At 58.7% G+C, this 27,035-nt stretch overlaps 1 protein-coding gene across 3 annotated transcripts in view; it reads right to left on the reverse strand.

Moving 5' to 3' along the window:
- The window catches only part of ARID3A (AT-rich interaction domain 3A), a 33,693-nt gene that overhangs the window by 2,202 nt on the left and 4,456 nt on the right, over positions 1-27,035 (reverse strand). For all 3 annotated transcript variants that reach the window (XM_005661364.4, XM_005661365.4, XM_005661366.4), the window contains exons 3-7: positions 25,579-25,900; positions 7,295-7,367; positions 3,981-4,164; positions 3,408-3,655; positions 178-459 (exon numbers count right to left, since the gene is read on the reverse strand). In XM_005661364.4, the coding sequence (XP_005661421.2) occupies positions 178-459; positions 3,408-3,655; positions 3,981-4,164; positions 7,295-7,367; positions 25,579-25,900 (1,109 nt within the window). The remainder of the gene's footprint in view (positions 1-177; positions 460-3,407; positions 3,656-3,980; positions 4,165-7,294; positions 7,368-25,578; positions 25,901-27,035) is intronic.

Raw genomic sequence — 27,035 nt, forward strand, 5'->3', positions numbered from 1 at the left:
TAGAGCTGAACAGTTTTTCCTATCAATTTACTAGTCATGGCTGCCCATTTCTTCTACTGGTTTGTTTGCCTTTCTTTCTTATTGATCTGCAGGCACTCTTTACATATGTTGGCTCCAAGGCCCTCATTCTTGTTCCGCATGCAGGAAGCACAGAGGGTCTGAGTGCTGGGGTGGTACCTTGGCTGTTGATCCGGATGCTCATAGGCAGCTGGGCCGTCATGGCCAGAAAGTTCTGCTGTAGCGCTCGCTGCATGAGCCGCTGTTGCTCCTCTGCCACCAGAGCCATCTTCTTCTCTGGAGGCTCCCCGGACTCCAGCTTCTCCCGGAGCTGTTCCAGGGCAGCTGCCTGTGCCGCCACGGCTGCCTGAGCTGCTGCTGCCTGGGCCGCCACTACGGGGTGGCCTGCCAGGGAGACTGGCAGGCGGCCAGGGACTGTGATGGGGATGGCTGAGTCCTCCTCTAGAAGGGAGAGAAGAGGGGTTGGTGGCCAGAAGGGAACAGAGGTGTTCCAGTGTCTGCTTCCCACCCAAGGCAGAAATATACACCCTTGAATACATCCACTGATGGGGTACTTACTCCTTCTTCAGAGAAGTGGATGGAATAGTTTTTTTTGGTTTTGTTTTTTGTCTTTTCTAGGGCCATACTGGTGGCATGTGGAGGTTTCCAGGCTAGGGGGTCTAATCGGAGCTGTAGCTGCTGGCCCACGGCAGAGCCACACTGACAACAGATCCGAGCCACATCTGCAATCTACACCACAGCTCATGGCAAGGCCGGATCCTTAATCCACTAAGTGAGGCCAGGGATCGAATTCGCAACCTCATGCTTCCTAGTCGGATTTGTTAACCACTGAGCCATGACAGGAACTCCTAGCATTAGTATTATATATAGAGACTACAACCAACATGTATTCCATATTACACTAATAACTACAAGTATAAAACAGAGAGTCAACAAGTACCTACTGTATAGCAAAGGGAATTATACTCAATATCTTGTAATAACCTATAAGGGAAGAGAATGTAAAAAAAAGAATATATAAAAGAAAATAGATCTTTATCTATATATGTGTATAACAATCACTTTACACCTGAAACTAACACAACACTGTAAATCAGCTATATTTCAAAAAAATGGGGAGAGGGTGCCCATGGCATGTGGAAGTTCTCAGGCCAGGGGTTGAACCTGTGCCATGGCAGTGACCTCAGCTGCTGCAGTGACAAAGCTGGATCCTTAACCCACTAGGCCACCAGGGAACTCCCTTCAATAAAAATTAAAAAACAAAACAAAACAACCTAGCTACAAGAAAAGCTCACCACATGGCTTATCTAAAGCACTTAAAAGGAACTATCTCAACAACCCCAGGTCTATCTAGATACCCTTATCTCCTTCCATTTTACCACTGAGGAAACCAAGGCTCAGAGAGGATGGATAACTTTCCTGAGGCCACAGAACTGAAGAGGGGCTGAGCTGAAGTTTCAACCCATGCAGCCCAACTCCAAAACCAGCTCCTAACCATGCCCTTCTCCTGGGGTGGAAACAACGTTCCCACCCACTGGTCCCATCGTGACCTGTTGTCTCTTCTTCTCCCGACTCATCTGCCTGTGTCTACCCCTGGTAGCCTGGCACTGCCTCTCCATTCTGGGTCCCCTGCCCCAGAGTTTCTGTAGCCCTCCCTGCTTGGGTCCTCTGTTGGACTCGGCCAAAAGCCCACCGCCTCAGGAGCCCCCTCAGATCGTCACAACCAGCTTCTCCTGGCTTGCTTGTGAGCTCCACCGGGTCTTGTCAGCTCCAGCACAGGCCCTTGCACACAGTGAATGCCTCATCACATTGATGTGTGCCCTGGAACTCCCCAGTCAACTTAGATCTGACCAGAACCTTTTTCCGGGGGCGCAGCCAGGATTGCCTTGGATCCCTGAGCCAAGCCACGCAGCCTATGTGGCAGATGAGAAATGGGAACTCAGACAGGCGCACCCACCTGCCTGAGGCCGGGCCGCCACATGTGCTGGTGGTACTTCTGTGTTAGGAAGGATTCAGAGGCTTGGGAGGAGAGACTGACTGGCTGGTGATGTTTGCCATGGATGGGGACTAGAGGTGGGGGGCTCTCTACCAGGCAGCTGGAGAATCAGGCCTGTTGAATGCTGGGCATTTTACACCCTGAAGGCTCCACCACAATTCTACAAGGAAGGCATAATCTCCCCACCTGACTTGTTAAGGAAAGCTGGACTGAGAAAGGGCAGTGAGCAGTTCCCGTGGTGGTGCAGTGGTAACAAACCCAACTAGTATCCATGAGGATGCAGGGTTCGATGCCTGGCCTTGCTCAGTGGGTTAAGGATCCGGTGTTACCATAGCTTGTGGCGTAGGTCGAGGATGTGGCTTGGTTCCTGAGTAGCTGTGGCTGTGGTGTAGGGCGGTAGCTGCAGCTCTGATTCAACTCCTAGCCTGGGAACTTCCATATGCTGCAGGTGTGGCCATAAAAGAACAAAAAGAACAAAGAAGAAGAAGAAAGGGCAGTGAGCTGCACCTGGGCTCTGGTGATGGTTAAGGGTCAATTCAATAGATCGGCCGTACACTGTTGGTATCTGCTGGGACTGTGTGTCAAGAAGGATTCTAGGAGTTCCTGCTGTGGTGCAATGGGATCAGTGGTGTCTGCAGTGCCAGGACGCAGGTTTGATCTCTGGCCTGGCAGAGTGGGTTAAAGGATTTGGTATTGCCGAAGCTGTGGTGTAGGTCACATCTGCAGCTTGGATCTGATCCCTGGCCTGGGAACTCAATATGCCACAGGGTGGCCAAAAAAGGAAAAAAAAAAATAAAAGAGAAAAAAAGAATTCTAAAGCTCAAAGTGAAAAGAATACAGTGATCAACTAGTAATATCTGTCATGTGAAAAGGACTACCAATAGTGATTAAAAGCATCAGCCATAGGCAGAAGGCTGGGCCAATGCTATAAAGAAACAGTTAGCAATGTCTGCCACGGGATCAGAAAAGGCTAATAATGTCTCAAGGAATAATGTCTGCCTCAATGGAGACTGAGAAAACAGTGATTAATTTTACTAATGTCTGCCATGGGCATAGGATGGGGAAATTGCACTTGATTTGCAATGTCTGCCTTGCCATAGAACTGGAGGAGAAAACTATTGATTGATAATGTCTGTTAAGGGCACAGGTTTAGGCGATACAAACTGGTTAGAGAGGACTACCTGCTGTGAGTCTGGGGATGGAAAAATGGCAATTGATTAGCAGTGTCTGCTGTGGGCATGGCACTTGCAGGTTGGTTGCCCTCTTCCATGCCAACTTTATGGTCCATCATCCTGGTTAGCCAGAGTGGGGGGAAAAGGCACTCCCCCCTTGGGTCACACCACCAGGCTGAAGCTGAGTCAGGTGCAGGTCCCAGACCCCGTGTGGCCCTCACCTTTCTTGATCTTGGGGGCAGGAGTGATGGAGCTGCCGTTGGTACTGGCAGCCAGGCCCAGGGAGGGCACAGGCAGCTTGGGTGAGGAGAGCATGCTGTGGGCCCCGCCCGGCGAGTAGGCGAAGAGGGAGCCCCCAAAGCTCTGGCGCCGGCCCTCCCTCCGGTTGCTGTCGATGGCCGCCTGGAGCTCGTTGGGGTTGCTGAGGCCACGCTTCTCGCACTCATAGGGATACAGGTACTTCATGTACCTGTGGGTAGGGGCAAGGGGACAGAATGGCACTTGGGCCACCTCTGGGGTTTGCAAAAAGCAGAGCACCCCCTGAGGCGGCACTACCACCCAGGCCCCATCACGTGTCACTGCCCAGGAAGCACCCGGTGCCCTCTGAGCCGTACTCTCTGCTTATGCTGTTCCCCGTGTCTCGATGCCTGTCCCATCGCCTGGACTACCACCCTGCTCATCCTCTAAGACTCAGCTGACACAGCCTGGGGACCAAGACATCCCATGACCCCCACCCCGCCGGTCCCCTCCCTTGGGGCTTGTGGCGGTGGCCTGTGGCCCCAGCAGGCACTCACTGGGTGCGCAGGGTGAAGGCAGCACTGGTGATGGATGTGGGCAGGTTGAGGCCCTTCGTGATCTCACGCCACAGCTTCTTGTTGATGACCTCCACCAGGCCACCCTTCTCTGTTACCAGCACGTACAGCATAAACAGGTCCAGCACCTGCTTGGCCATGATGGGGATGCGGTTCACGGGCGTCCCTGCGGGAGGACAAGAGTGCGCTGAGGTGGGTGCTGTGGTCCCCCCACCCCCACCCAGTACTGCTGACTCAGGGCGGGTCACTCTCTGGAGCCTGCCCCCCTGGGTGCAGCGGGGCGTGAAGCAGAATCCCTGCCCCACCCACTGGGCACCAGGAGCCCCCAGGGTGACTACCGCTCCGTCTCAGACATCACCCAGCGTCCCCTGGGGACAGGGGCACTCAGGTGAGACCCCCGCTTGAGAGCCCTGAGGAGGGAGCTCCACCTCAGTTTCTCAGCCAGTGGCCTGGTCTCATGCTGACCTCACAGAGGGAGATCAATGGGGTACTGGGGGGCCAACCCTGGGGCACGAAAAACACAGCCTTTGTTATTCCTACTACAGGCACAACAGCTGCCACAACAGCTCTGCTGTGCTCCCTGAGGCCACTGCCTCCAGGTCCCTGGGGCTGTGCGGTGGGGGAGGGAGGGCTGGGATAATCCACTTGGCTGCTTAGCGAGTGGGGAGGTGGGCAGCCTGGGGAGGGAGGCTCCTCCCTGTAGACAGGCCTGCTCTTCTCTTCTGCCCACTTGATGCCCCAAGCCTCTGCACATACTGTCCTCCTCTCACCTAGAAGCCCCCTGCTGCAGGAGCCCTTTGGTCTCAGCTCAGCCTAACTGGCACCTTCCTGGCCGAGGGTGGAGACGCACCCCTTTAAACCTTCCTCCCTGGCAGTGAGATTCCCACTTTACTGCCTGGGGCCACCATCCGCTGTCCTGCTCACATGTGGTCCCCGGGTGCCCAGCCTGACACATAGCAGGTGCTCAGTCAACAACAGTGGAGGCTGACATCCCAGCTCCTGGGGCACATGGGCTGCCCCTGCAGAGGTGGACAGAGGGAGGCTCCAGGATGGGACTCCCTAGAGAAACATCCAGCTTGAGAGGAGTCAGCTCCCTGCCCCTATCCTGGAGCATGCCCTGTACCTGAGACCCAGTTCCTGTTCCACCACTACCCCCCAGGTTGGACATCCAGGAACCACCTCCTGCCAACCTCAGCCACTTCCGGGCCCTTCCCAGGTTGCAAAATCCCCAGCAAATGAAGACAAGCTGGGGGGAAGGGCGGGGATGATGGGCCTTCCCCCACCGCACCTGCTTCAACTTCCAGTCCAGAAAGGAGGGAGAAAAGTAACACCAGGTGTCAGTGGCGCAGCCAGCCCCGGAGATGGGCCACCCTGACACTGGTTTAGGCTCTGCACTGGGAAAAAGAACAGAAGGGATTACACCAAAGGTCCTCCTGGGCCCCTGGGCCCTGGCTCTGCAGCAGGCGGGGCCTGGGCGGATGTTTATAGAAGGAGAGGGGGCTGGGAGAGCACAGAGAGGCATTGATGGAGGCAGGCAGTGGGGGCGATAAGGAAGGGTGGAGAGGTTGTCAAGGAAACAGCAGGAGGGTGGGGTGCAGGCAGGACCCCCTTCTCCATTTCCAGCCCCTAGAGAATTCTGAGATTCAGTTGGAGGCTTTTGTGATGTGGGGAAAACATTAACTTTCCTTATGGAGTGAAAAGGAAGGGGCTTATGGGATGCTGGATATGATGTCCAGAGTCTCAGTCCCACAGCCCCCCACCCCAAATACAGAGGAAAGAACAGTGGGGAAGAGAGGACCTTGGAGCTGGGTTTTGAGGGATGCATAGGAGTTTGTTGTTTCCTGCCCTCCAGGAGCACCTGGTTTGGTGAGGGAGACAGGGCTGAACATTGACTGCTGGAAGCCCTGTCTGGCCAGGGGCTGGGGCCCCCAAGGAGCCCAACCTCATCTACACTCCACTCCGGGGCAGCTCACCACACTTCCCACATGGCTCCAGGCCTAGGAGCTTGGAGCCCCACTGTGGGGGTGGGGGGGGGAGGGGGGCTCTGGTAGGTGTAGACAGGAAGATAAAGGGCGAGGTAAGATCTCTCTGACCACACAAGGGGGCAGGAGGCCTGGCTAGGCCTGGACTGGACGATAACAGGAGAGGGGCCCCCACCCCAGAACCGGCACAGGAGGGGTTAACGTGGAAGCCATGTCCCCCTCCCCTTTCATCTCCTTCCTGAGCCTGGCTGTGCCTGTGTTTACAGAAGCTGCTGGCAGGGAGGGGCAGCCAGAGGCCCTGGACAAAGAAGCCGCCAGGCTGGCCCCTGCAGCCAGGAGACCCTGCACCCCCCCAGCCCCTCCCCTTCCTGCCTCTGTGGCTCAGAGGCCACACCCCCTCTCCAGACCTCAGTTTCCTCCCCTGAACAGTGGGGCTGCTCTTCATAGCCCCTACTGGGGGCTGTCAAGGTAGGGTGTATGAGAGAAATGAGCCCCACCCTGCAGTGGGTGCTCCTAGCTAGCCCCCTCCACCACCATCTGGCTGGCAAGGTCAGACCTGGGTCTCTCTGACCCCAGGTGGCATGAAGCTGAGGTGCATGCCCTGGGGACCCTCTGGGTCCCTACCCCACCCCAGTCCTCTCTGGTCCTGGCTCACCATGCATGCTTCCGTTGAACCCCACTGTCCCCTCATGCCTGGCCTCTGTCCCCAGTTGCTGTTCTCAAGGTGGCGTCTGGCATCTGCCTTACCCTAGACTCCAGGGGGTGGGTGAACAGAGATGGCTTGGGCCCAGTACACTGTTGGTGCTTAGTAACTGTGGCCCCAGCACTTGGCCTGTCCAGCACACTGCCACGCGGAGGAGAGTGTTTGTGGCCCATCTTACAGATGGTGGAACTGAGGTCCCAGCATCCATCTGCCTGCCTGGGAATCCAACCCTGCTCCCCAGACAGAGGCTGGCCCCACTGTGCGGGATCCTGGACTGTCAGTTCTTCGGGTTGGGGATCTGAGACGCCCCTTACCCAAGGACTTCCCCTTTAGATTCTCACAACTATGCCTCCTCCTTTGGACTCTCAATGTTGGGCTGTGCCTCCCCCATCAGACCTGCAGGGCTGGCCTATGTCTCTTCTGTCAGATACCCATGGCAGGACTGGCTGCTGCTTCTCTGACCCATCACCCCCATGGCACAGACATCCTTGGATGCCTTCAGCCACGGAGAACTCATTCACTGCCACCCTGGCACACCTGCCCTGGGCAGTGGCTAGCAGGACCTCCTCCCACATGCTCATTTCCCATGACTTCCCACAGGCAGACCTCACCTCGCTTCTGCATGAAGCTGAACAAGTCGTCTAGGAACTCTTTCCTCTTGGGGTCCCCGTCCAGTTCGTAGAGCTGCGAGGGCAGGGAGGAGGTGGGTTAGTGGATGCGGGTGCTACGTCCACATGGCACAGAGGGCCAGCTGAGAGGACTGCTGGTAGGGACAGGCATCATGGCTCCCAGCCCCAGATCCCTGGCCCCTCCACCAGAGTCCAAACATCTGTGCAGACGGTGAGCCTGCCCGCCAGTCTGACCAGGACATGCAGACACCTGTCCTGGGGCGGTCGCAGCAGCTGACCGCACACTCAGCTTGAGCAACAGAAACGGATCTCTCATGGTTCCACAGGCCGGACGACTGAGAACCAGGTGTAGTGGGGCTGTGCTCCCTCCAGAGCCTCCAGGGGAGGGTTTCTCCTGCCCCTTCCAGCTTCTGGGGCCCAGGTGTCCTGGGTTTATAGCTGCCTGAGCCCAGCCTCTGCCCCATCCTGCTGTGGCCTCCCTGTGCGGCAGTGTCCAAATCCCTCTCTTCTCACGACGCCCACTTACTGGCAGGCCAGCCAGCCTCGTCTCCATCCCTCATCACATCTACAAAGACACTAGTCCCTGATGGGGTCCCATTCACAGGCTTGATATGTCATTTTGAGAGACGCAATTCGTCCCACCCCAACAACTGCCACCATGAGGATGGTGGATGCCCCTGCCCAGTCCACCAAGTCCCATGCATGTGTTCCATTTTGTAGATGAAAATGGAGGCAGGCCTGAGACCCGAGCCAGGACCTGGGCACCCCCTGCCTGGGTTCACTAGTCATCGAGGAGGGAGGGCCTTGCTCAAGGGTCTCAGGGGGGACCCCGCCTCCTTGATCATCAGCTCTCAGGTGCTGGCGGGCGGGGGAAGCCAGCAGAGATCAGTAGAGGGTAACGTTGCGGGGGAATACTTGCTGAGGAGGGGCCGTGCAAAGAGCAGGCTTCAAAATCAAGCTCCAGGGAATCCAGCCCCCATGGCCGCCTGGACAGAGGGAGCAGGGCTATGGGGGGCCTTGAAACCCACCAATTAGCTCCAGCTGGAATAATCTGTCATCAGCGTGCAGGGGGAGGCAGGGTCCTCGGGGTGGTGATCTTGCCCCTCCCTGGGCCTCAGCTTCCCCATCCGTGTAATGGAGACAAGATGCGGCCTGTAGGGTGCCGGCTGGGGGAGCCAGGGGCCCAGACCTGGGTGGTCGAGGCCGGGCCTTTGTCTCCGCCCTGCCTGAGCCAGGCAGGCCAGCTGCATTCCTACACTGATTTATGATGGTCAGAGAGGCCCTGTATTTCCCCTGCCTGAGGGGTGCGGGGCCTGCAGGTGGACCGTCCTGTGGGCGTGCCCCCGGCCAGCCCCCTCCACCGCCCCAGCCCACAAGGCCCCCCAGCCCCAGGTGCGCCCCTCACCCCACTCTTCCTCAGCCCCTTCATCAGAGCCGTGTGATCCACACACTCGTCTGGCTTCCTGTCCAGCTGGCCTGGTGGAATGTCGGGGATTTTGTGTTTTGTTCCCAGTGCAGAAAATGGGACTGAGCACACAGCAGTTGCTTCATTAGTGCTCATTACGTGAACGCTGATTTTCTCAGCTGCAACATGGGCAGAGAAGAAACCAGGCTCGTGAGGGATCTACCCTCCAATTCCCATCCACTCGGAACCACGTGGAAATGGGTCTTTGCAGATGTCTTTAAGACGAGGCCCCAGAGTGGGTGGCTCTGAGTCCAGTGATTGCTGTCCTCATACGAGGAGGAGAGGGGTACAGACACGGGGAGACAAGGCAGAGGCTGGGCTGATGCGGCCACAGGCCAAGGGGCACCTGGGGCCCCCAGAAGCCTGAAGAGGGGGAGGGCTCCCCCCACCCCACCCCGGAGCCTCTGGGGGAGGCACGGCCCTGCCATACCCTGACCTCAGACGGAGAGTAAACCCTGTCCTGTTGTTCTAGGCCATCCAGTTCGCAGTCATCTGTTAGGACCCTCTGGGAAGCTCAGACCCCTCCAGACATCTTCTCCCTTGAGATCCCAACCCCCGGTGCCGGGGGAACCCCTCCCAAGCTGAACCCTCTCCAAGCCCAGCCCCCATGAGACATGGCAGGGCCCCTCCTTCCTCAGTGTCCCTATCTTTTGAGGACGGTGGGTCGACACCCTAGCTTCACCCCGAGCTTTTGGAACAATCACGACCCGCAAGCTCCAGGTGGAGAAACTGAGGCTCAGGGCCGAGAACAGCCAGCAGGCAGAGGGAGCCAGCTTATGGGGGAGTGGCCGTAACCCCCAGGCCAAATGGTGGGCAGGCATCGGGCCAGACCCCCCCACCCCCATGAGGCCGGAGCATTGTGTGAGGCCATAAAGGGGGTGGGCAGGTCCCCAGCTGCCAGCAGAGGAGGCCGCTTTAATGGCTGTTGCTGTGGGCAGCCGGCGACAAAGACGGGCAGTAAAGGCTACCCTGGCTTTATGGGGCTCTGGCCCCAAGTTCCGCACCCCTGCGGGGTGGGTCCTGCCCTGTCGGCTAGAGCTGCCCACCAGGCCTTGGAGATGGAGATGGGAGAGCTGGGGGCCAGGTCCAGCCCCCCTCCCCTTGTGAGCCACTGAGCCCAGCTGCCAGCTCTTACAAGGCTTTCAAGCCATGCAGCTGGGCCATGCCCAGGCCTCGGGCCCACCTGATTCTCGGGCTGACAGCCTGCCCCTTTCCTGACGACCAGAGCTGCAAACCCAGGCTGCAGGTTGGGTCAAACCTCAGGAAAGCCCTCCCTCAGGCTGAGGCCTGAGATAAAAACTGTCCCCCTGCCCCCACCCCCGACCAAGGCCTGATTTTCCTGGGGCTACCGGGCACTCTGGTCACCAGGTCAGGCTCCCGCACCTTTCTGTTCTGAAGACATCTCAACTCCCTCAGCCACAAGGTCCCCAAGACCCTCAGGCTCCGCTCCCAGTTGACCTCTCACCGGCCTCTTGCTGCTTCTCAAACCCGCCAGGGGCAGTGGTCCTGCGGCCAGGCTTTGACCTGGCAGCTCCTCACCTGGAATGCATCCTGTCCTGGCTGTGCCCCAGGGCTCCCCATGGGCCTAGCAGGCACTGTGTTGTCACCTGCAGCAGGTTCCTCTGCAGTAGGCAGCTCTCCTGTGCACCACCGAGCTGCGTGGATTTACAGACTGTCCCCAGCACCACAGAGACGCATGGATTTACACACTGTCCCCTGCTCCACGGGGCCGTGTAGATTTACACACTGGTCTGGTCTCCTGCCTCTCTGCCCTGGTAGAGGCGTTCAGGATCTTGTCTGCTTTGTTTCCAGTGTCTAGAATTAGGCACGCAGCAGTTACTTAATAAATGCTCCTTAAGTGGACCTAGATTTCTTAGGGCAACGTGGAGATGGGACCCCTGTATTCCCTCCCAGCTCTGAGATGTGTCGTATATGACCCACGCTCTGGGCCAGCTGTGTCTCAGCAGCGGGCAGGCAACAGTCTGAGGGCATCTGGCGCCTGCCCCACTGGCTTCACCTCCTGCCCAAGCCTCGGGGAGGTTGAGTGTGTACAAGCCTGGGCTGGGGGCCTCCCCTCCTGATTTCTACCTGCCAGTTGGGGCCCCTGCCCAGAGACCGTGTCCAGCTACTTATCCGCCCACGTGTCGGTCCTCCCCACCCCCACTCCACCCACTTCACAGACAGAAAACTTGAAGCACAGACCAGACAGAGCCAAGCAGCCAGAGGGGCCTTCCCAGGTGGTCTGAAGGAGACCCTCCCCTGCTCCACAGTCTCCCATGGCTCCCCAGCACCCCACCAAGGATCTCACTTCCCCTGCAGTCACTGCTGGCCTGTCACCTCCCTGCCCTCACCTCCCTCTGCTTGAGGGCCTTGGGCTTGGTCCTGCTTTCTGGGCCACACTGGCAGGGCCTCACCTCAGGGCTTTCCAGCCACTGCTCCTTCCCCTGGAATGCAGTTTTCCAGATCTCCCCGGGGCTCCCCCTCCCCTCCCTGACCCCTTCCCCTGCCTCAGTTTCCCACGCAGCTAAGACACAACCCAGCCTCATGCCACATGTGCATTTCTCAGCAGACACTTGACCACAGTCAGCAGATGATGAGCAAGAAAGGCCAAAAGGCCAGACACCTGCCTGGCTCTGGGCCCAGTGCTGGGGTGGGGGTGGGTGGGGGTGGGGAAGAGGCCTGGGGGGAGGGAGGGGGGACCTTCTGAGGGACACCCCTCCCATACCCCCCTACTCCCCCCGACCCCGCAAAGGAGGGCGAGGGGCAGGTCTGCAGGAGGAAGCAGATAAAGCAGGCAGGCTGGGGCTCAGGTGGTGGGTGGGGGAGGGGCCGGGAGGAAAAAGTGAGATAACCTCCCCCTCCCCCAAGTGCCGAGGGGCAAACAGGAAATTCTTGTTTGTGGCGAACCCTGAGCATTTTCACCACCACCGGCTGTGAGAGGCTCTCGTGGCGGCAGGTCAGTGGGTTGTGCTGCTGACCAGGCAGAGATCACCCCCTGTTGTGGGGAACCCCCCCCCCCCGCAGCTGCCCTGCAAGGAAGGACAGCAGACCCCTCAGGCGCCCACCTGCTAGCGTGGAAAAGGAGGCCCTCAGCCCCCAGCAAACTGAGGCGGGGGGCCTGCAGCGGGGAGGGGCGCCGCTAGGGCTCCACACAGAGAGAACCTTCCTGGGCAGTGGCGCCGCATCCCCAGCCCTGGCGGACAGTGCGGGGCCCAGGGTGGCATCGGGCCAAGGCCGAGGGGCCCTGGCTGTAAAGTAACCGCCAGCCCCTGGGCCCCCAGGAGGACCTTTGCCCCTTTAACAGTGTCGGCTCAGCCCCCTCCCGCCACCCAGGCGGCTCCAAAGTCCACGGGGCCCCACTTCGGATGGAGGCCACTGGGCAGCCACGACAGGGACCAAAATCAGGAGAAACCGGGTTCCGGGGATGGGCGAGCCCCCTGCCCCAGAGAAGGACTGGCCTTCTCCTCGGCAGGCAGACACGGATGTGGCCAGGGGAGGCTCGGGAACAGGTTTAACAAGGCCCGTTTTTGCACTTTTGTCCCATTTGGCTGACGGGAGCCGCACACTGACATCTTTCCTCACGGCCTTTCCCGCCCCCGCTGCCCGCAGTGGAACAGCGAGAACACAGGCCGTCCAGGAGCCCTGACCATCAGAGGGGTTCTGGGAAAAGATGATAAACAGGGGAGCTGGAGAGTGGGGGAGACTGCAGGCAAGGCCTTAGGGCCTTAACCGCTCCTGCTTTGCCCCAAATCTTTAAAAAAATATATTTACAAAGATCAAAGTCATGTAACATGGAATTCACCTTTTTTTTTTTTTTGCTATTTCTTGGGCCGCTCCCACGGCATATGGAGGTTCCCAGGCTAGGGGTTGAATCGGAGTTGCAGCCACCGGCCTACGCCAGAGCCACAGCAACGCTGGATCCGAGCCACGTCTGCAACCTACACCACAGCTCACAACAACACTGGATCATTAACCCACTGAGCAAGGGCAGGGACCGAACCCGCAACCTCATGGTTCCTAGTCGGATTCGTTAACCACTGCGCCATGACGGGAACTCCTTTTTTCTTTTTTTTTGTCTGAATTCACCATTTTAAAGTGAACAACTCAGTAGCCTTTAGCGCACTAACATAGTTGTCTAGTTCCAGAACCTCAATTTCCAGAACATTCCATCTCCCCAAAAGAAGCCCCATCTCCATCAGAAGTCACCTTACCCCCTCCCCAGCCCCTGACAACCAGGAATCCACTCTCTGTGTCTGTGGATGTGCCTGTTCTGGACGTTTCCCATCCATGGAATCACCCACTGTGTGTCCTTCTGTGTCTGCTTCTCTCACTGAGCATTGTGGTCTCCAGGTCCGTCCACGTGGTAGCGAGTATATGGTGCTGCTTCTCTCTTTTTTATGACTGAGTGATGCTCCCATGTGTGGAGGGACATGTGTGTTTGTTCATTCACCATTGATGGGCATTTGCGTTATTTCCACTTTTTGGCTATTGTTATGAATCATGCTGGTAAGAACATACTGTGTGATCGCACCTATTTCTATATGCTTTGGGTTTTGGATAAGAATGGATTCATTGTGACTCCTGTGAGCAAACTGAAACTGCAGCAAAAGAGCAGAGAAGGCTGCAGTTTTTATCCCCCATGTTCCCCCACAGGACGCCAAGGAGAATGAGGACACTTCCCCCTCACATCCTCCCAGGGTGGAAGGTGTGGGAAGCTTCTAAGCTTTACCTCAGTGTCAGACTGTGTCTCCTCTCCTCCAAGCTGCCCTTGGCTCCCTGGTGCTATCAGGAGACCCAGACCTCCTGCCCGCCAGGCTGGGGAGGGAGGGTACTGGCCCCCAGGGCACCTGCACCTTGTCTCTCTCCAGGGCTGGTCTCCCTGCTCCCAACCCAGTCCTGCCTGGAGCCTCTGCACCACAGTCCCCCACCCACACCCCCCCTCCACCCTTAGCCTCTTTGGCTCCTGCTCTAACCCCCAAGCTAGGGCAGTGGCCCCAACAACCCTCTCTGCACCCCAGCCCCAGCATGTCACAGCTCAGGTGATTCTGCGCCTCTTCTGGGGCTGGTTTCTTTCTCTTCTTCCCACTCGGATGAGAGTCCCCAGGGTAGAATCGGGAACAGTGGCTGGACCCGGTATACAGCAGGCACCCACTAAGGGAAGCAAGGAGGAAGAGGGCACACTCCTCGCTCAACCAAGATGGTTCCCCACTCCCCCACTCCCCGGGCCTCCGGCTGATAAAGCCCCTCCCCGCATTATCTGGGCCTGGGGCCTGAGCCCAGGATGACTCAGCATCAGCAGCCGTTGCCCAGGTGGGCTGAGCGCCTCCCTGGGGGCCACCCCACTGCCCCCATTCACAGATCCGCCCACACTGCCACACAGGGAGGCACAGGCGGGGAGGGGATGGGTGGGGAGGGGAATGGGTAGGGTGGGGCCCCACCCAGAGACCCCAGGTAGGGATGGACAGATGGATGTGTGGATGAAGTCAGGTCCATGATGGGGCTGTGGGAAGGGCCCAGAATCTAGAACCCTCCTGTCTGTGCTCTGGGCCTCAGTTTACCCACCTTGGAGGGAGGGGGTGGAGTGACGTGATCAGGTGATCAGTAAGGAAGGCCTGAGCTCTGGGGGTGAGGGAGTGTGGCAGGCAACAGGGGCTCCTGCCCTTACCACAGATCAGAGGTGGATGCCAAGTCTGAGAGCTGAGTCAGCCCTCGGGGTTTTGTCCAGGTCCACCATTCTGTAGCCATGATTGAGCACCTTCTGTATGTTAAGGCCTCTGCTGGAAACTGGGGACCTAACATGCCCAAGAGACACACAGACGCCCCTTGGGAGCCCGGGGCCAGTAAGGGGGACAGCAGAAGACACACACAGGCACCAGGAGGTTGGGAGAGAGGGGACTGGAGCCAGGTACATCTGCTGCAGGGTTGGGGAAGGGCAGGCTTGCTACTGCACACAGTAGGGGCTTAATTGATGTCTGCTGGGCAACCTCAGGCCCCTCCCACAAACTGCCCTCCCAGTGCACCTGACCCTTGGGGCCCACCCCCACCGGGCACAGGGCCACACAGCCCTTTCATTTCCCGTCAGCACTCCAGGCCTGCAGGGGCCCCCCGCTGGGCCTGCAGGAAATTGGGGAAGTGATTCTGGGCAGGGCAGAAACATCTGCCCATTTGGCCACCGCCCCCCCACTCCCCCCACCAATCGGCATGTGTCCCCTCTCCGAAAATACATGGCACCCCCACCCACGACACAGATATTAATACAGTTCCAGAAACAAGTCACAGAGCCTGACCACGAAGCGGACAATTAAAGGTGCTTCTTTCTGGATTTCCGGATCGTGAGGTTCCGGGGAAGTGCCCTGCTCTCTGGGTCAGCCTTTCATTTTACGGGGCAGGGCCCCCTGGAGCCTCAGTCTTCTCATCTATGAAGTGGGCAGGGCTGCACCTGGTGCATCCAGGTGGGAGATGAGGGGATCATGGAAGCAGATTGTGCAGAGAGGAGAGTTTGGCTCCAGGAGGATGGGAGGGCTGTGGGGGGGGAAGCCACATGTCACAGTTGAGGACACCAGCAGGGCTGGCCTCGTGGATGTACCCAGGATGGGGAGCAACAGAGAGAAACTTCTAGGAAGGCAGTTGCTGGCATGCAAAAGGCATGCAAATCTGGGTGGGCGGCCTCCAGTCCATCTGGGAGCCCCCCACCCACAGGCCTGGCTCTGAGCAGATGGCCATTGGCATAGGAGCCCATTTCACAGACAGGGAAACAGAGGTGCTGAGAGAAGGCTGCAGAGCTGGACTAGAGCCCAGGACTGAGCCCCCTGCTGCCTCTGGGCTTCCTCAGAGCCTTGCAGGGCGCACTCAGGGGCACCAGGCAAATGCTTTGGGGTCAGACAGCCAAAAATCCGGAAACTTCTCCCTCCCCGGGGTCCCTCCTGCAGTTATGAACTAGATACTCCATGCAGCTCTTGGGGCGTTTCACAAAGGGATCGTGCCCCCTCCCCCCCACCACCCAACTGGAATACCATAGTCCTGCTACCACGCAGCTGCTGGCTCAGAGTTGCCTAGAGGTCCAAGCCCTGCACCCCAGGGCTTGGCACACGAGAATTAAAAATCCCGTTGTGGGGTCTCTTCTGAAAAGGAGCAGCTCTGTTTCCCTATAGTAGAGCCATGGGCAGCCCTGAAAACGCCGGGAGGGACTTTCCTACTGGTTCAGCTGTTCAGAACCATCTACCTGGCTGGGGACTCAGGTCCCGGTCGCTGCTTCTCTGAACGGAAGTGCAGCAGGATTGGGGCAGATTGCAGCCCCTCCCTGGCTGTGCTGACCAGGTCCCCACTGTCATGGGGCAGTGCACAGACAACAAAGTAAGAAAGGGGGCTGCATCCCGCCTCCTGCCCAGGAGTCAAGAGGAAGCGGCCCCAGAGGGCTCTGGGTCTGGTGTCTCTGCCGGGCACACCCACAGGAGCCTCTGCTGGACCCCAGGCAGAGGCCAAGAGAAAAGGACCCTGCCCCATGGTGGCCAGCGGGGTCAGGGTGCCACCAAACCTACTTCCAGACTGCAGGAGGGGACCTGGCTCCTGGAACATCCTACCTCCCCAGGGACACCGCCCCAATGAAAGGAGTGATGAGATGCAGGCGGGCGCCCACCACGGCCCGCCCTCCTCAGCTGGGACCCTCAGTGACCACGAAGCACCAGCTCAGATACTGCCTCGGGTCTCCAGGTGGGAAAGCGGTGCCCAGGAGGATGTCAAGAGCTCGGCTGGGATCCCCCCACGTGGCAATAGGACCAAAGGAAAGGATAACCTCAGCGGTGCCCTCAGGCCCCACTTCCGGTCTAAGAACTGGACACCCTGTCAGCGGGCACGTGGACCAGCTGGAGGGGACAGGGAGGGGCCCGGAAGGCCAATGGCTGGGCAGAGTGCCAGCCAGGGCAGGGGCCATCACCAGGCCAGGAGAGGGTGGTAGCCGTGCCCATGCATGTAGTCCGAAGGGTGCTCGGGGCCACTCCTAAGAAGACAGCAGATGAGGAGTAATTAAGGGGTGATGCGGTGTATGTGGGGAATCGGATGGGGTGGGAGATACAGAGACAGGAAAGGAAAAGAACAGAGACAGAGAGGAAAGACATAAGGGAGACAGGTGCCAGAGACCTGCGGACAGACAGATGCGGCCAGGTTCCAGGCCTGGATCCCTGGTAAGAAGCAGGGTGGGCTGGGGGTAGGAGGCAGCTTGAGTCCTGGAAAAAAACTTATGGGGCTCATCCTAAAAGGCAGGGACAAAGAGAAGACGTAAGGGGCAGTAGCCCTGTGCTGGGGGTGTCCCCCCAAGTGGGGGCCTCACCAGTTGGAAGATCCATATTGGATCCAATGAGGTAGGGGGTTGGGGGCACAGCCTAACAGGGCAGAAGCTGGGTGGCCACAGGGACCTTCAGAGACCCCCCTCATGGCACAGACAGGGCTCTGACCAGCATGGCCCCTCCTGGTCACTCCAGCCTGTACAGAGATGCCAGACCCACCCCTACAGACACCAGCAGGATTCACACCCCTTCAACCTTGAGAGAAATCCCAGCCCCACCTAGACACACTACACGGCCCCCCACCTGGACATGCATGTGGCCAGCACACGGACTCACGGACTCCCCACCCCATTTGGACACATCCCCCCACCCCCACACGTGGACCCTCTTGATGTGCCCACGGCCTGTCCACAGCCCAGCAGGTCCTGCCATCCCGCTGTGGTCTGCCGCGCACATGGACATGCCCAGCCAGCCAGACACAGACACACAAACACGCCCTCGCCTGCTGGCTGGCTCACAGATAATGGCCCCAGACGGCCCGCCCTCGGCTGCCGCGCCCACTTGGCCCACTGGGCCCCACGCCCCCACTGCCACGACGCCACGGGGGCGGCCGCTTCTGTCTGCTTTGTTCCCATGTGCATCCCCGGTGCCAGAGCAGGCCTGGCATACAGGCTTGTGGATGGACCTGACTCAGACACACGCAGAGGGCCTGGCCTCTGCCAGGGGCTGCACAGTCGGGGTCCCCAGCCCCAAAACAACCCCTAAAGGAGCTTTCGGGGCTGCCTGGGGTCGAGGCCCCTGAGAATCTGCCCAGCACAGCTAAGCCCTGAGAGTCAGGGGCCCAAGCCCCTCTTGAGCTTTTGTGTTCATTTCCTTGGAGGCCAGAGATCGGGGGGCTCAGAACAGGGGTTCATGCTCACAATTTTGGAGTCCAGACATCTGGAATCTCAGTGTGGCAGGGCCTCTCCGGAAGCCCCCAGGGAGAGTCCTTCCCACCCCTTCCAGCTTCTGGAGGCCCTGGGTGTCCTGGGCTTGGGGACACATCACCCTACCCCTGCCTCTGTCTTCAAGTGGCTGTTTTCTGTCTCTACACCTCTTCTCTTTTTATGAGGACACCAGTCACGGGATCCAGGGCCACCCTAGGCCAGTGTGACCAATCTTAACTGCACCATATCTGTAAAGACCCTATTTCCAAACAAGGTCCCGTTCTGAGCTTTTGGGGAGACATAAGTTTTGGGGAGCACCATTCGCCCCTGACATATTTCCTCCTGGAATATGTGGTTTTCTTTATCCTTCATCCCTCGTCTGGAAGGCAGGTATCCCTGAGGCCACAGGCTTGCAGGGGTGGCCGGCGGTGCTGACTCTCTGCCCTCCCCGCCCCCTGCCCCCTGGCCCCACGAGACCCCCACCAGCCCTGACCAAGGGGCAAGGCTTCATCCCGCGCTGGGGCCTTCAATAGGCAGATTGGTTACCGTTTAACCCTGTGACCCCCGATTGTCCTCTGGCTGAGCGCAGCTGGGCGAGCAGAGAAGGGCAGTCCAACCCCGCCCCTGCGTGTGCCCACCCACAACCTGCACCCCCAGCTGCCCCCTGACCCCGCCCGGAGCACGACCCAGCAGCAGACAGCGTCAGCAGATGGGGTTACCAGGCCTTCCAGAGAGGCCAGGTCACCTCTCCAAGTCTCCACGGGTGGTGCTGGCTGAGATCAGAAAGCTTGGCGGGTTGAAGGGTCTTTGTATCAGGCAGGGAAACTGAGGCACAGCGCTGGTGAGCCCTGCCCAGTGCCCCCAATGGCACCCCCAGATCAATAAGGGAGGACCCCTGCCCAAGATCACATAGCACGTGAGGGGAGGAAGGGATAGAACCATCAGTGGGACCCCTTGCAGCCCCGAGGCCCTGGTCACACCTCCCTGCTCCCTGGGGCTGTGTCAGCAAGGTGGCTTGGAAACCTATGTGGGCAGGTGTGGGTGGCTGACCTGTGCCAGGGCTGCCTATGTGAACCACTGACCGGGGCAACATGGTTCTGGCTAATGGTTAATATGCCCCACCACAACCTCACACTCCCAAGACATGGTGGGGCCGGTGGGGCCAGTGGGGGGCATGCAAGCCTCACTCACCAGCAAGCATAGGCACCCTACCACACGCACGCACGCACGCGCACGCACACACACACACACATGTATGACTGCAGAGCCCCAGGCACACAGCCAGGGGCAAACAAAACATCCACAGGAGACAGTCACCCATTACACATGGACACCCATTACACATGGAAACATGCACGGCCCTGGGGTTAACACACTCTGCGATACACAAGCTCAGACCCCAGGGCTCACTTAATAACACATGCATGCATGTGGGGGCCACATCATGTGGTGTGTATGTAGCTGGACACTAACACTCCAGACACGGGGACACATGAGCAAGTTTCTAAGGTGACAGATACAAAGAAAAGATGCCGCAGATGGGTTCACATGACCCCAGAACAGGCACATGGACACACAGAGAGCCACAGTACCAGCACATGCATGGTTACAGACACCATAGAGAGTCTCAAGATGCCCCAGAGCCTGACACACACGGTCACCCTCCAGACACCCCCCCATCCACCCACAGGGACCACGCATAGCCACCATGTCCTCCCATGCCCACATCAGAGGCTGGACCCTCATGCTCACCCACACCCATCCCCTGCCCGGCCAAGTGCCAACACTCTGTCTGCCGAGCACCACTCCCTCCAGCAGCCGAGTGTGTTATTAGAAAGCGTGGGGAGGGGCCAGGCGCTTGGCAGCAGCCACCAGGGTGGGGAACCGCGGTGGGCGTGGGGCCAGGCCACAGCGGCGGTGACCCCATGGCGGTGACCGGGCTGCCGGGCGGCGGCGCCGGGGCCAGATAAGGTTCTTCCGGTTGAGTCAGTGTGGTTCCCGGGGCTGGCACGGGCGGGGGCACGGTGCCAGGGCTGGCAGGCAGGCACCCTCCCTGTGCCCGCCACGGCCTGGCTGGCTCTGTGCCAGCAGCCACAGCAGCTTTGATGAGGCGGGTGCTGCCCCAGGCAGGCAGGGCCAGGCTCCCGAGGGGCTTCCCGGCACAGGTCCCGCCCCCGGCACAGGGCCCAGGGCCCCTGGCGCCCCAGGAAGACACTCGGCGCCGGAGCTGGCCCCCGGCCCACTGTGTCCGGGGCACACCAGATTAACTCCCTGGGCTCGGAACCCAGTGCCTGACCTCCAGCCTTTGCCCAGAACACACTCCTCTGCTGGAAAAAATTCTCATCCTTCTTCCTAGCCCCACAGGCCCAGCTGTAGCACTGGCCTCTTCCACTCCTGTCTAAACCGTAGACCCCAGAAACATTTCCCCAGCATCTCCCCTCCCCTAGCTTGAAACTCTGCTCAGACCCCTTTTTAGACCACTGTTGGTTTGCCCTGATGTTCTGCTCCTCCCACTGTATGTTCTAGCCCTACCATTCCAAGATGCAGACCCTAACCCTTCTCTGTCCATCTGGCCAACTCTTACATATCCTGCAAAGCCCCAGCTCCAAAGCCCACTGCTCTGGCCTCCCCAGCCTCTGGGGGGGGGGGTCTCAGGCAGGATGAAGAAAAAACAGCTGCTACTTCCTCATGGAGCCCCAGCAATTCCTGCTTCCCACCCCCACCCCACACAACCATAGGCAACTCTCATGAGCCCAGAAATGTTCACTGCAGTGTTTACAACAGAGGGACAGGAACACAGACCAATGTGTTGGTGTCGGCCCCACAGGGGAAACTCCAACAGTTTAAAAGAACCAGGCTCCCTGGAACACGGATAAAGCAGACAGACTCAGGGTAACGATGACAAGAGGAAAATGAGAGGAGCAGCCTGCCCAGGTCGGTGTTTGGTGGACCCTCGCAGCAACACCCCCACCCCCAAAAGATCACATTTCTGTGTAAATGGACAGAGAAAGGCCAGGAAAAACCGTGGCTGAAGCCAACCGGGTCAGGGCGATGGCTGGCAGGCCTTAGGCCTCACTGGAATCCTTCCCTTTTTTTCTCCATGATGTCAAATGATACTTCTGGGATCAAAAGGGGGCTTTAAAAACATATATATGTGTATTTTCCACAATTTAAAAAAGTCTGTGTGAGCTGTAAGGATGTGAAAAAAATGAAATGTGACCCCAGTCTCTTGCTGAGGGTTCATGTGAGGCCCACAGCTTCACCCCAAGTTGCATGAGCCCATTTCAGGGCCACACATTGGAAGAACAACAAGGACAGGAATGCCACAGGCTCTGGGAGGTCCAGGGAGGGGGAGGGGAAGGGGACTGGATGGGGCTCAAAACTAGGACGTGGCAGCCTCTTGGGGCCTGGAGCCTGAGGCCTCTGGTGACTTTTCCTGCCTGGGGGTCTTTGCGTGTTCAGGCACTGAATCCTGCACCCCGCTGTGGGGCCCTGGACCAACCAGTCCTATTTCAGACAAAGAAACAGGCTCAGAGGCTCCCAGGCTCCCCCCAAACCTGCAGCCAGTGGGGGTTACCCCTGATCCTCACCATCCATCCCAGGAGACCCTGGGGTCAAATCCCAGCTCCGACACCTCCCCCATGTGACCATGGGCAAGCTGCTCGAATGCTCTGTGCCTGTTTCCCTGTCTGCACAACGGGGCAGTTGCAGTGCCCCCGCCACGACTGTGGGATCCAGTAAGGGTACATGAGACACCTGGGAGACGCTCCGTCTGCTGCCTGTGCATAGTGAGGCGACACATACCAGCTAGAATGGTCATCTCTGCACCTCTGAGCTCATTTACAAGCTGTGGAAGAGTGGACGTGACCTTGGAAAGCAGGGAAAAAACCATCCCAACATTTAATGCAAACCCAAACCGCAGCGAGATAGCACCAACACCCCCACCAGGACAGCTGGAATCAAAGTCATAACCCTGGCGGCAGGGACGTGGAGAAGCTGGAACCCTTGTGCGGCTGGTGGGGATGCAAAAGGGAGCAGCCACCGTGAACAGCAGCAGTGCCTCAGAAAGTTAAATGCAGTTACCATATGATGCAGCAACCTTACTCCTAGGTACATGCCCACGAGAACTGAAAGCACACTTCATGCAAACACTCCTACGTGCGTGTTCATAGAAGCCAAGGGAGAAAGAACGCAAATGCCCATCAGTGGGTGATGGATAATGTGGTCCCTCCATACATGGGAGCATCACTCAGCCGTGAAAAGAAGAGAAGCACTGACACTTGCTACCACATGGACAGACCTGGAGACTGCGCTGCTCAGTGAGAGAAGCAGACACAGAACGACACACAGGGTGGGATGCCATGGATGGAAAATGTCCAGAACAGGAGCATCCACAGACAAGAGAGTGGGTTCCTGGTTGTCAGGGGCTGCGGGTGGGGATAACAACTAAAGGCTACATTTAAATGGGTTTATATTTGAGATAACGAAAATGTCCTAAAATTTAACTGTGGTGATGGCTGCACAACCTTGCAAATATACTAAAAACCACTGAATCACATTTGTATTGGGTGAATTTTACACCAGTTAAGCTTTAAAAATCCCAACATTCGAGTTGTTGAGAGTAAGGAGTCAAACCCTTAAGTGGCTGAAAAGCTGTGTTAAGAGTCTGCCGGTTCACAGAGCCCACAATGACACTTTTTAGAGACCCCAGGAGCAGCCCTGCTGGAGACGGAAAGCCAACAGGACAGCACCAGGATGCCACGTCTGATGGCAGCAGGCTGAGATCCTAGTCACCACCCGTGATACACTGCGATCCTAGCCAGTGCTGGCCTCTGACAGCGCATGTCCCTGGGGCCCCACAGCAGTACAGCTCTAGGCTTTCAAGGAAAGATTCCGTGGCCATGAGCCTGCTGCTCTGGCCCCTCCCCAGCCTGGCTGCCCCCCAGACCCCATAGCCGACAGCAGAATTTCACGGCTGTCGAGGGTTTTCGGGCGGAAGTCAGGCCCAGGCCCTGCCAAGACTGGAGAGGAAGAGGCAGAGATGGTGCCAAGCAGGCGGCTGGCCGGCCCGGCTGCCACGTGCCAGGAAGGGGGTGGGGCAGGCGCCAGAGTCAACACAGCCCCCGCCTCCCCCTTACCCCAACATCTGCTGGGCTGGCTGAGCCCAGGCCACTGTTGACACTGGCTGCACAGGTGCCTGGCCAGTTGGACCTGCCACGAACAGGCAGGCAGGAATGAGATCCCGGCAGCAGGGCAGCCCCCAGCCCACCCACCCACCCACAATCTCCTGGAGCTCCCACTCTCTCAGAATCCAATCCCACCCACTGTGGGACCCAGCCCACTGGCGTCTGGCCCATACACACAAGCCAAGCCACTTCCTACCTCAGGGACTTTGCACGGGCCGATTCCTCTGCCAGCTGCACCACAGCCCTGTGTGTGAGCGCCCTTCTACAAAGCTGGAGCAAATCTCTGTCCCAGGAGGCCTGCCCCATGTACCCAGCATCTCCAGCCTGATGCCAGGCCATCACCCTCACCGCCTTGGCTTCCTCCCCATCTGTTTACTGACCTTCTCCACAACCCAACAGGACAGCTGGGCTTCTAGCAGGTGCTTTGTAAATACGAGACTGATGGCTGTGAGACTACTGACAGCAAGACACAGGTTCCCTGTGTCTGGCCTCAGTTTCCCCACCTGGGTGTCCTTAAGACATCATCAGTGCATCCCAGACAAGCAGGACAATGACCCCAGGAGGGCCTTTGTTCCTGACATGCTTAGGGGGCTCTGTGGTCAAGACATCTGACCTGGACCTTGCCTGGCCTGGCCACTCCAAACCCCCCCACCCAACCCCACAGGGGCTGTGGCCTGGAGCTCCTTGAGGGTCAGACTCAGGGCATATGGCAAATATTCAGCAAATCCTTTTTTTTAAGAGCCTCACGCTTGGCATATGAAGTTCTCAGGCTAGGAGTCAAATCGGAGCCAGCCTATGCCACAGTCACAGAAACGTGGGATCCGAGCCACATCTGCGACCTATACCACAGCTCATGGCAACGCTAGATCCTTAACCCACTGAATGAGGCCAGGGATCGAACCTGCGTCCTCATGGATCCTAGCCGGGTGTGTTAATCACTGAGCCACGAAGGGAACTCCCAGCGAATCCTTAAATGTAACTCACACACAAAGTTCCAGTTGTGTTCCCTTGACCCCAGGGAATGTCAGGAGTCCAGTTCGGGGTGGTGAGGGGAACCAGCCCCCTCAAGGCTTTGCCTGTTTTCCATTTAGAGGACGAGATGAACAGGAGCCCAACCACAGGTGGCCCCTGCCTGCGGAATGGGAGGGAAACCAAGGCAGAGGGCAGGATGGGCCCTCTGTCCACAAGGAGGAGCACAGTCCCCTAGGCTGGAGAGGGCAGCCAGAGCCACATGTGGGGAGCAGCCGGCCACGCCCCAAGGAGATGACGTCTGCTGGCTGTCCTTCCTCCCTCTGGCACTGTGCCATCAGCGTGCCAGGACCCAGAGGGAAGCCAGGCTGCCCCACCCAGCCTGAGATGCCTGGGCAGGGGACTAAGTATCCCTCCCATTCCTTGGGCCAGCCTCCTGCTGCCGGCCATGCCCACCCTGGGGCAATGTCCCTGTCTCCCCGTCACTTCTGTCACAGCCCCTGGCTTTTGCCTCTCACGTGTGTGTCCAACATCTAGCTCTGCGCTTTACCTGAGTTTCCTGAGGGTGGCCGGGGTGCCAGCACCCTTTGTCCCAAGGGAGGCGGAGGGCAGGAGCCCCCAAAGTGGCTGGGCCTCACGCTTCCTGCAGAAGGGCCTCTGCTGATTCTGGAGGCCCGCACAGTGGGTACTGCCCCAGGCCTCCCATGGCTATGTCCCGGCTCCCGAGCGCCCGGTGTGTCCACAGCCCCATGGAGCCCAGGGAGGCTTGGGTGCGGGGCCAGGGAGGCCAGGTCACCAGCGTCCACTGTCGGAGGTCGGGGCAGGGCCCAGCTGGCCTCAGGGTGGAATGTACGCCCAGCCGGCCGCCCCGGCCGCCATCTGCTTTCCATCTGCCCAGCCCAGCGAGGCCCAACTTCAAAGGATCCCCCGCCCGGCCACTTCCTCTGCCCTGGCCGCCCGCGGGGAAGGCACCAGGACAGCCTGCTTCCTCCCCACCCCTCCGGAGCCCAGGGAGTGCTTGCTGTCCACGCCAACGGGGCCACCGCCGCTAGACCCAACCTCCACAGACCAGACTCTAGGTCACTGACGAGGCCTCGGGCGTCGAGTCCCTCAGCCCCCGCCTCTGCCCCCTGCGGGCTGCACCCCCTTCCCCCACCCCCAGCAGCCATTCTTTCCACTTAGAACCTCTCCTCGCTGCCTCTCTGCTTATCCTTCTGTGCAGACACCCTAACTTTCCCCTCCAGGATTGTGTCCCCACGTCCATTCTTTTGACGCCTGGCCTGTACCACCCGAGTGACACAATCTCCGCTGTGGCTTCCATGGAATGCCCAGCACCCCGCACACACAGGCGAGTGCCCAGTGGCCGTCGAGGGCTGGTCGACAGAAGGACCCAGCACCCCACCCGCAGCCCCATCACGTCGCATGGCGCACGGCCCACCTGCTTGAACTGCTCCTCGTAGGTCCAGTCCCCGTGGTCAGGCGGCTGTAGCTGGGGAGCCACGTGGGCAGCCCCTCCAGGGTGGGCTGGGCCAGCCCCTGGGCGCTCCTGGCCTCCCAGAGCCCGGGACCCACCGTCTCCTCGGAATGCCTGGAGTGGCTGGGCCTTGCGAGGGAACAGGGTTGTGGGGCCTAGGCCGGCGGAGCCCGGAGGCCCGAGCCCCTCCTCGTCCTCATAGTCCTCATCCTCCTCCTCCTCCTCCTCCTCGTCCCCCAGGTCTTCCTCCAGATCCTCCTCCTCCTCCTCCTCCCATTTCGGCTTCCTAGGTGGACACAGGGCACACAGGTCAGCAGAGAAGGCACCAGCTCATCCCAAGTCCTGGGGCAAGGCCCGCACCCCCTCCCAGCCTCAGCTTCCCTGTCTGAACGTGGGCGAGCTGCCCTCACCTGCACAGGCTGCCAAAAGCACCTGGAAGCACGACCTGCTTAGGGTGTGGGCCATGCTCCTCTGATTCCCAAGCAGCCCGGAGCAACTAGAGCTGCCCCTTCGGCATAAACCCCAGCCTCTGCCCGCCTGCTAACCTCGCCTTCCCTGCCCTCCACGGCACAGGCTTCCTTGCTGGGCCTTGAAAATGCCAACCCAGTTCCTACCTCAAGGCCTTTGTGAAGGCTGTTCCCTCTGCCAGGCATAATGTTCCCCTCTCCCCCTCCCCCTTATAGGGGCTGTCAGCTCTGCAGGGAAACCTTCACCCACCATTCCCCAAAGTTGATTCCAGCCCCAGTTACACCCTCCCCAAGATCTCGTTCCTTTCTTTCTTTTTTTTTTTTTTTTTGTCTTTTGTTCTTTTAGGGCCACACTCGCAGCTTATGGAGGTTTCCAGGCTAGGGGTCTAATCAGAGCTGTTGCTGTGAGCCTACACCAGAGCCACAGCAACCGTATCTGAGCCGCGTCTGCAACCCACACCACAGCTCACGGCAACCCACTTAACCCACTGAGCAAGGCCAGGGATCGAACCCACAACCTCATGGTTCCTAGTCAGGTTCGTTTCTGCTGTGCTGCTTTATTTTCTTGGCAGCCCTGAACACAGCCTACAAATCACCCTGCTTCTTTGCTTGTTAAATGTTTTCCTAGAAGGATTCCACCTGGGTCTTGCCAGTGCCCAGCCAGGGGCCTGCATCAGACCCCAGTGGGATGCGTCCATGAGCCAATCAATACCCAATATGTGCAGGTTGCACTTCATCTGTCCCTACCACTAAATCTGCTATAGCCTCGCCAAGTGATGGAGGCCACTGACCATGTGCGGCCTACTTCTGTTTAAGTTACAAAGAAATAAAGCTACAGATCCCTGGCTGCACTGGCCACATTTCAAGTGTTTGTCCACCTTTGGGGACTGGTAGCTCCCACCCTGGGTGGTGCAGATGCAGAAGCATCCATTGCCCCCAAGACAGTTCTAAAGG

The sequence above is a fragment of the Sus scrofa genome, chromosome 2, assembly GCF_054392235.1.
Source record: "Sus scrofa isolate SSC_HxYL_T2T_F1_AM1 chromosome 2, Sscrofa_HxYL_maternal_Yorkshire_Landrace_v2.0, whole genome shotgun sequence".
NCBI lineage: Eukaryota > Metazoa > Chordata > Mammalia > Artiodactyla > Suidae > Sus > Sus scrofa.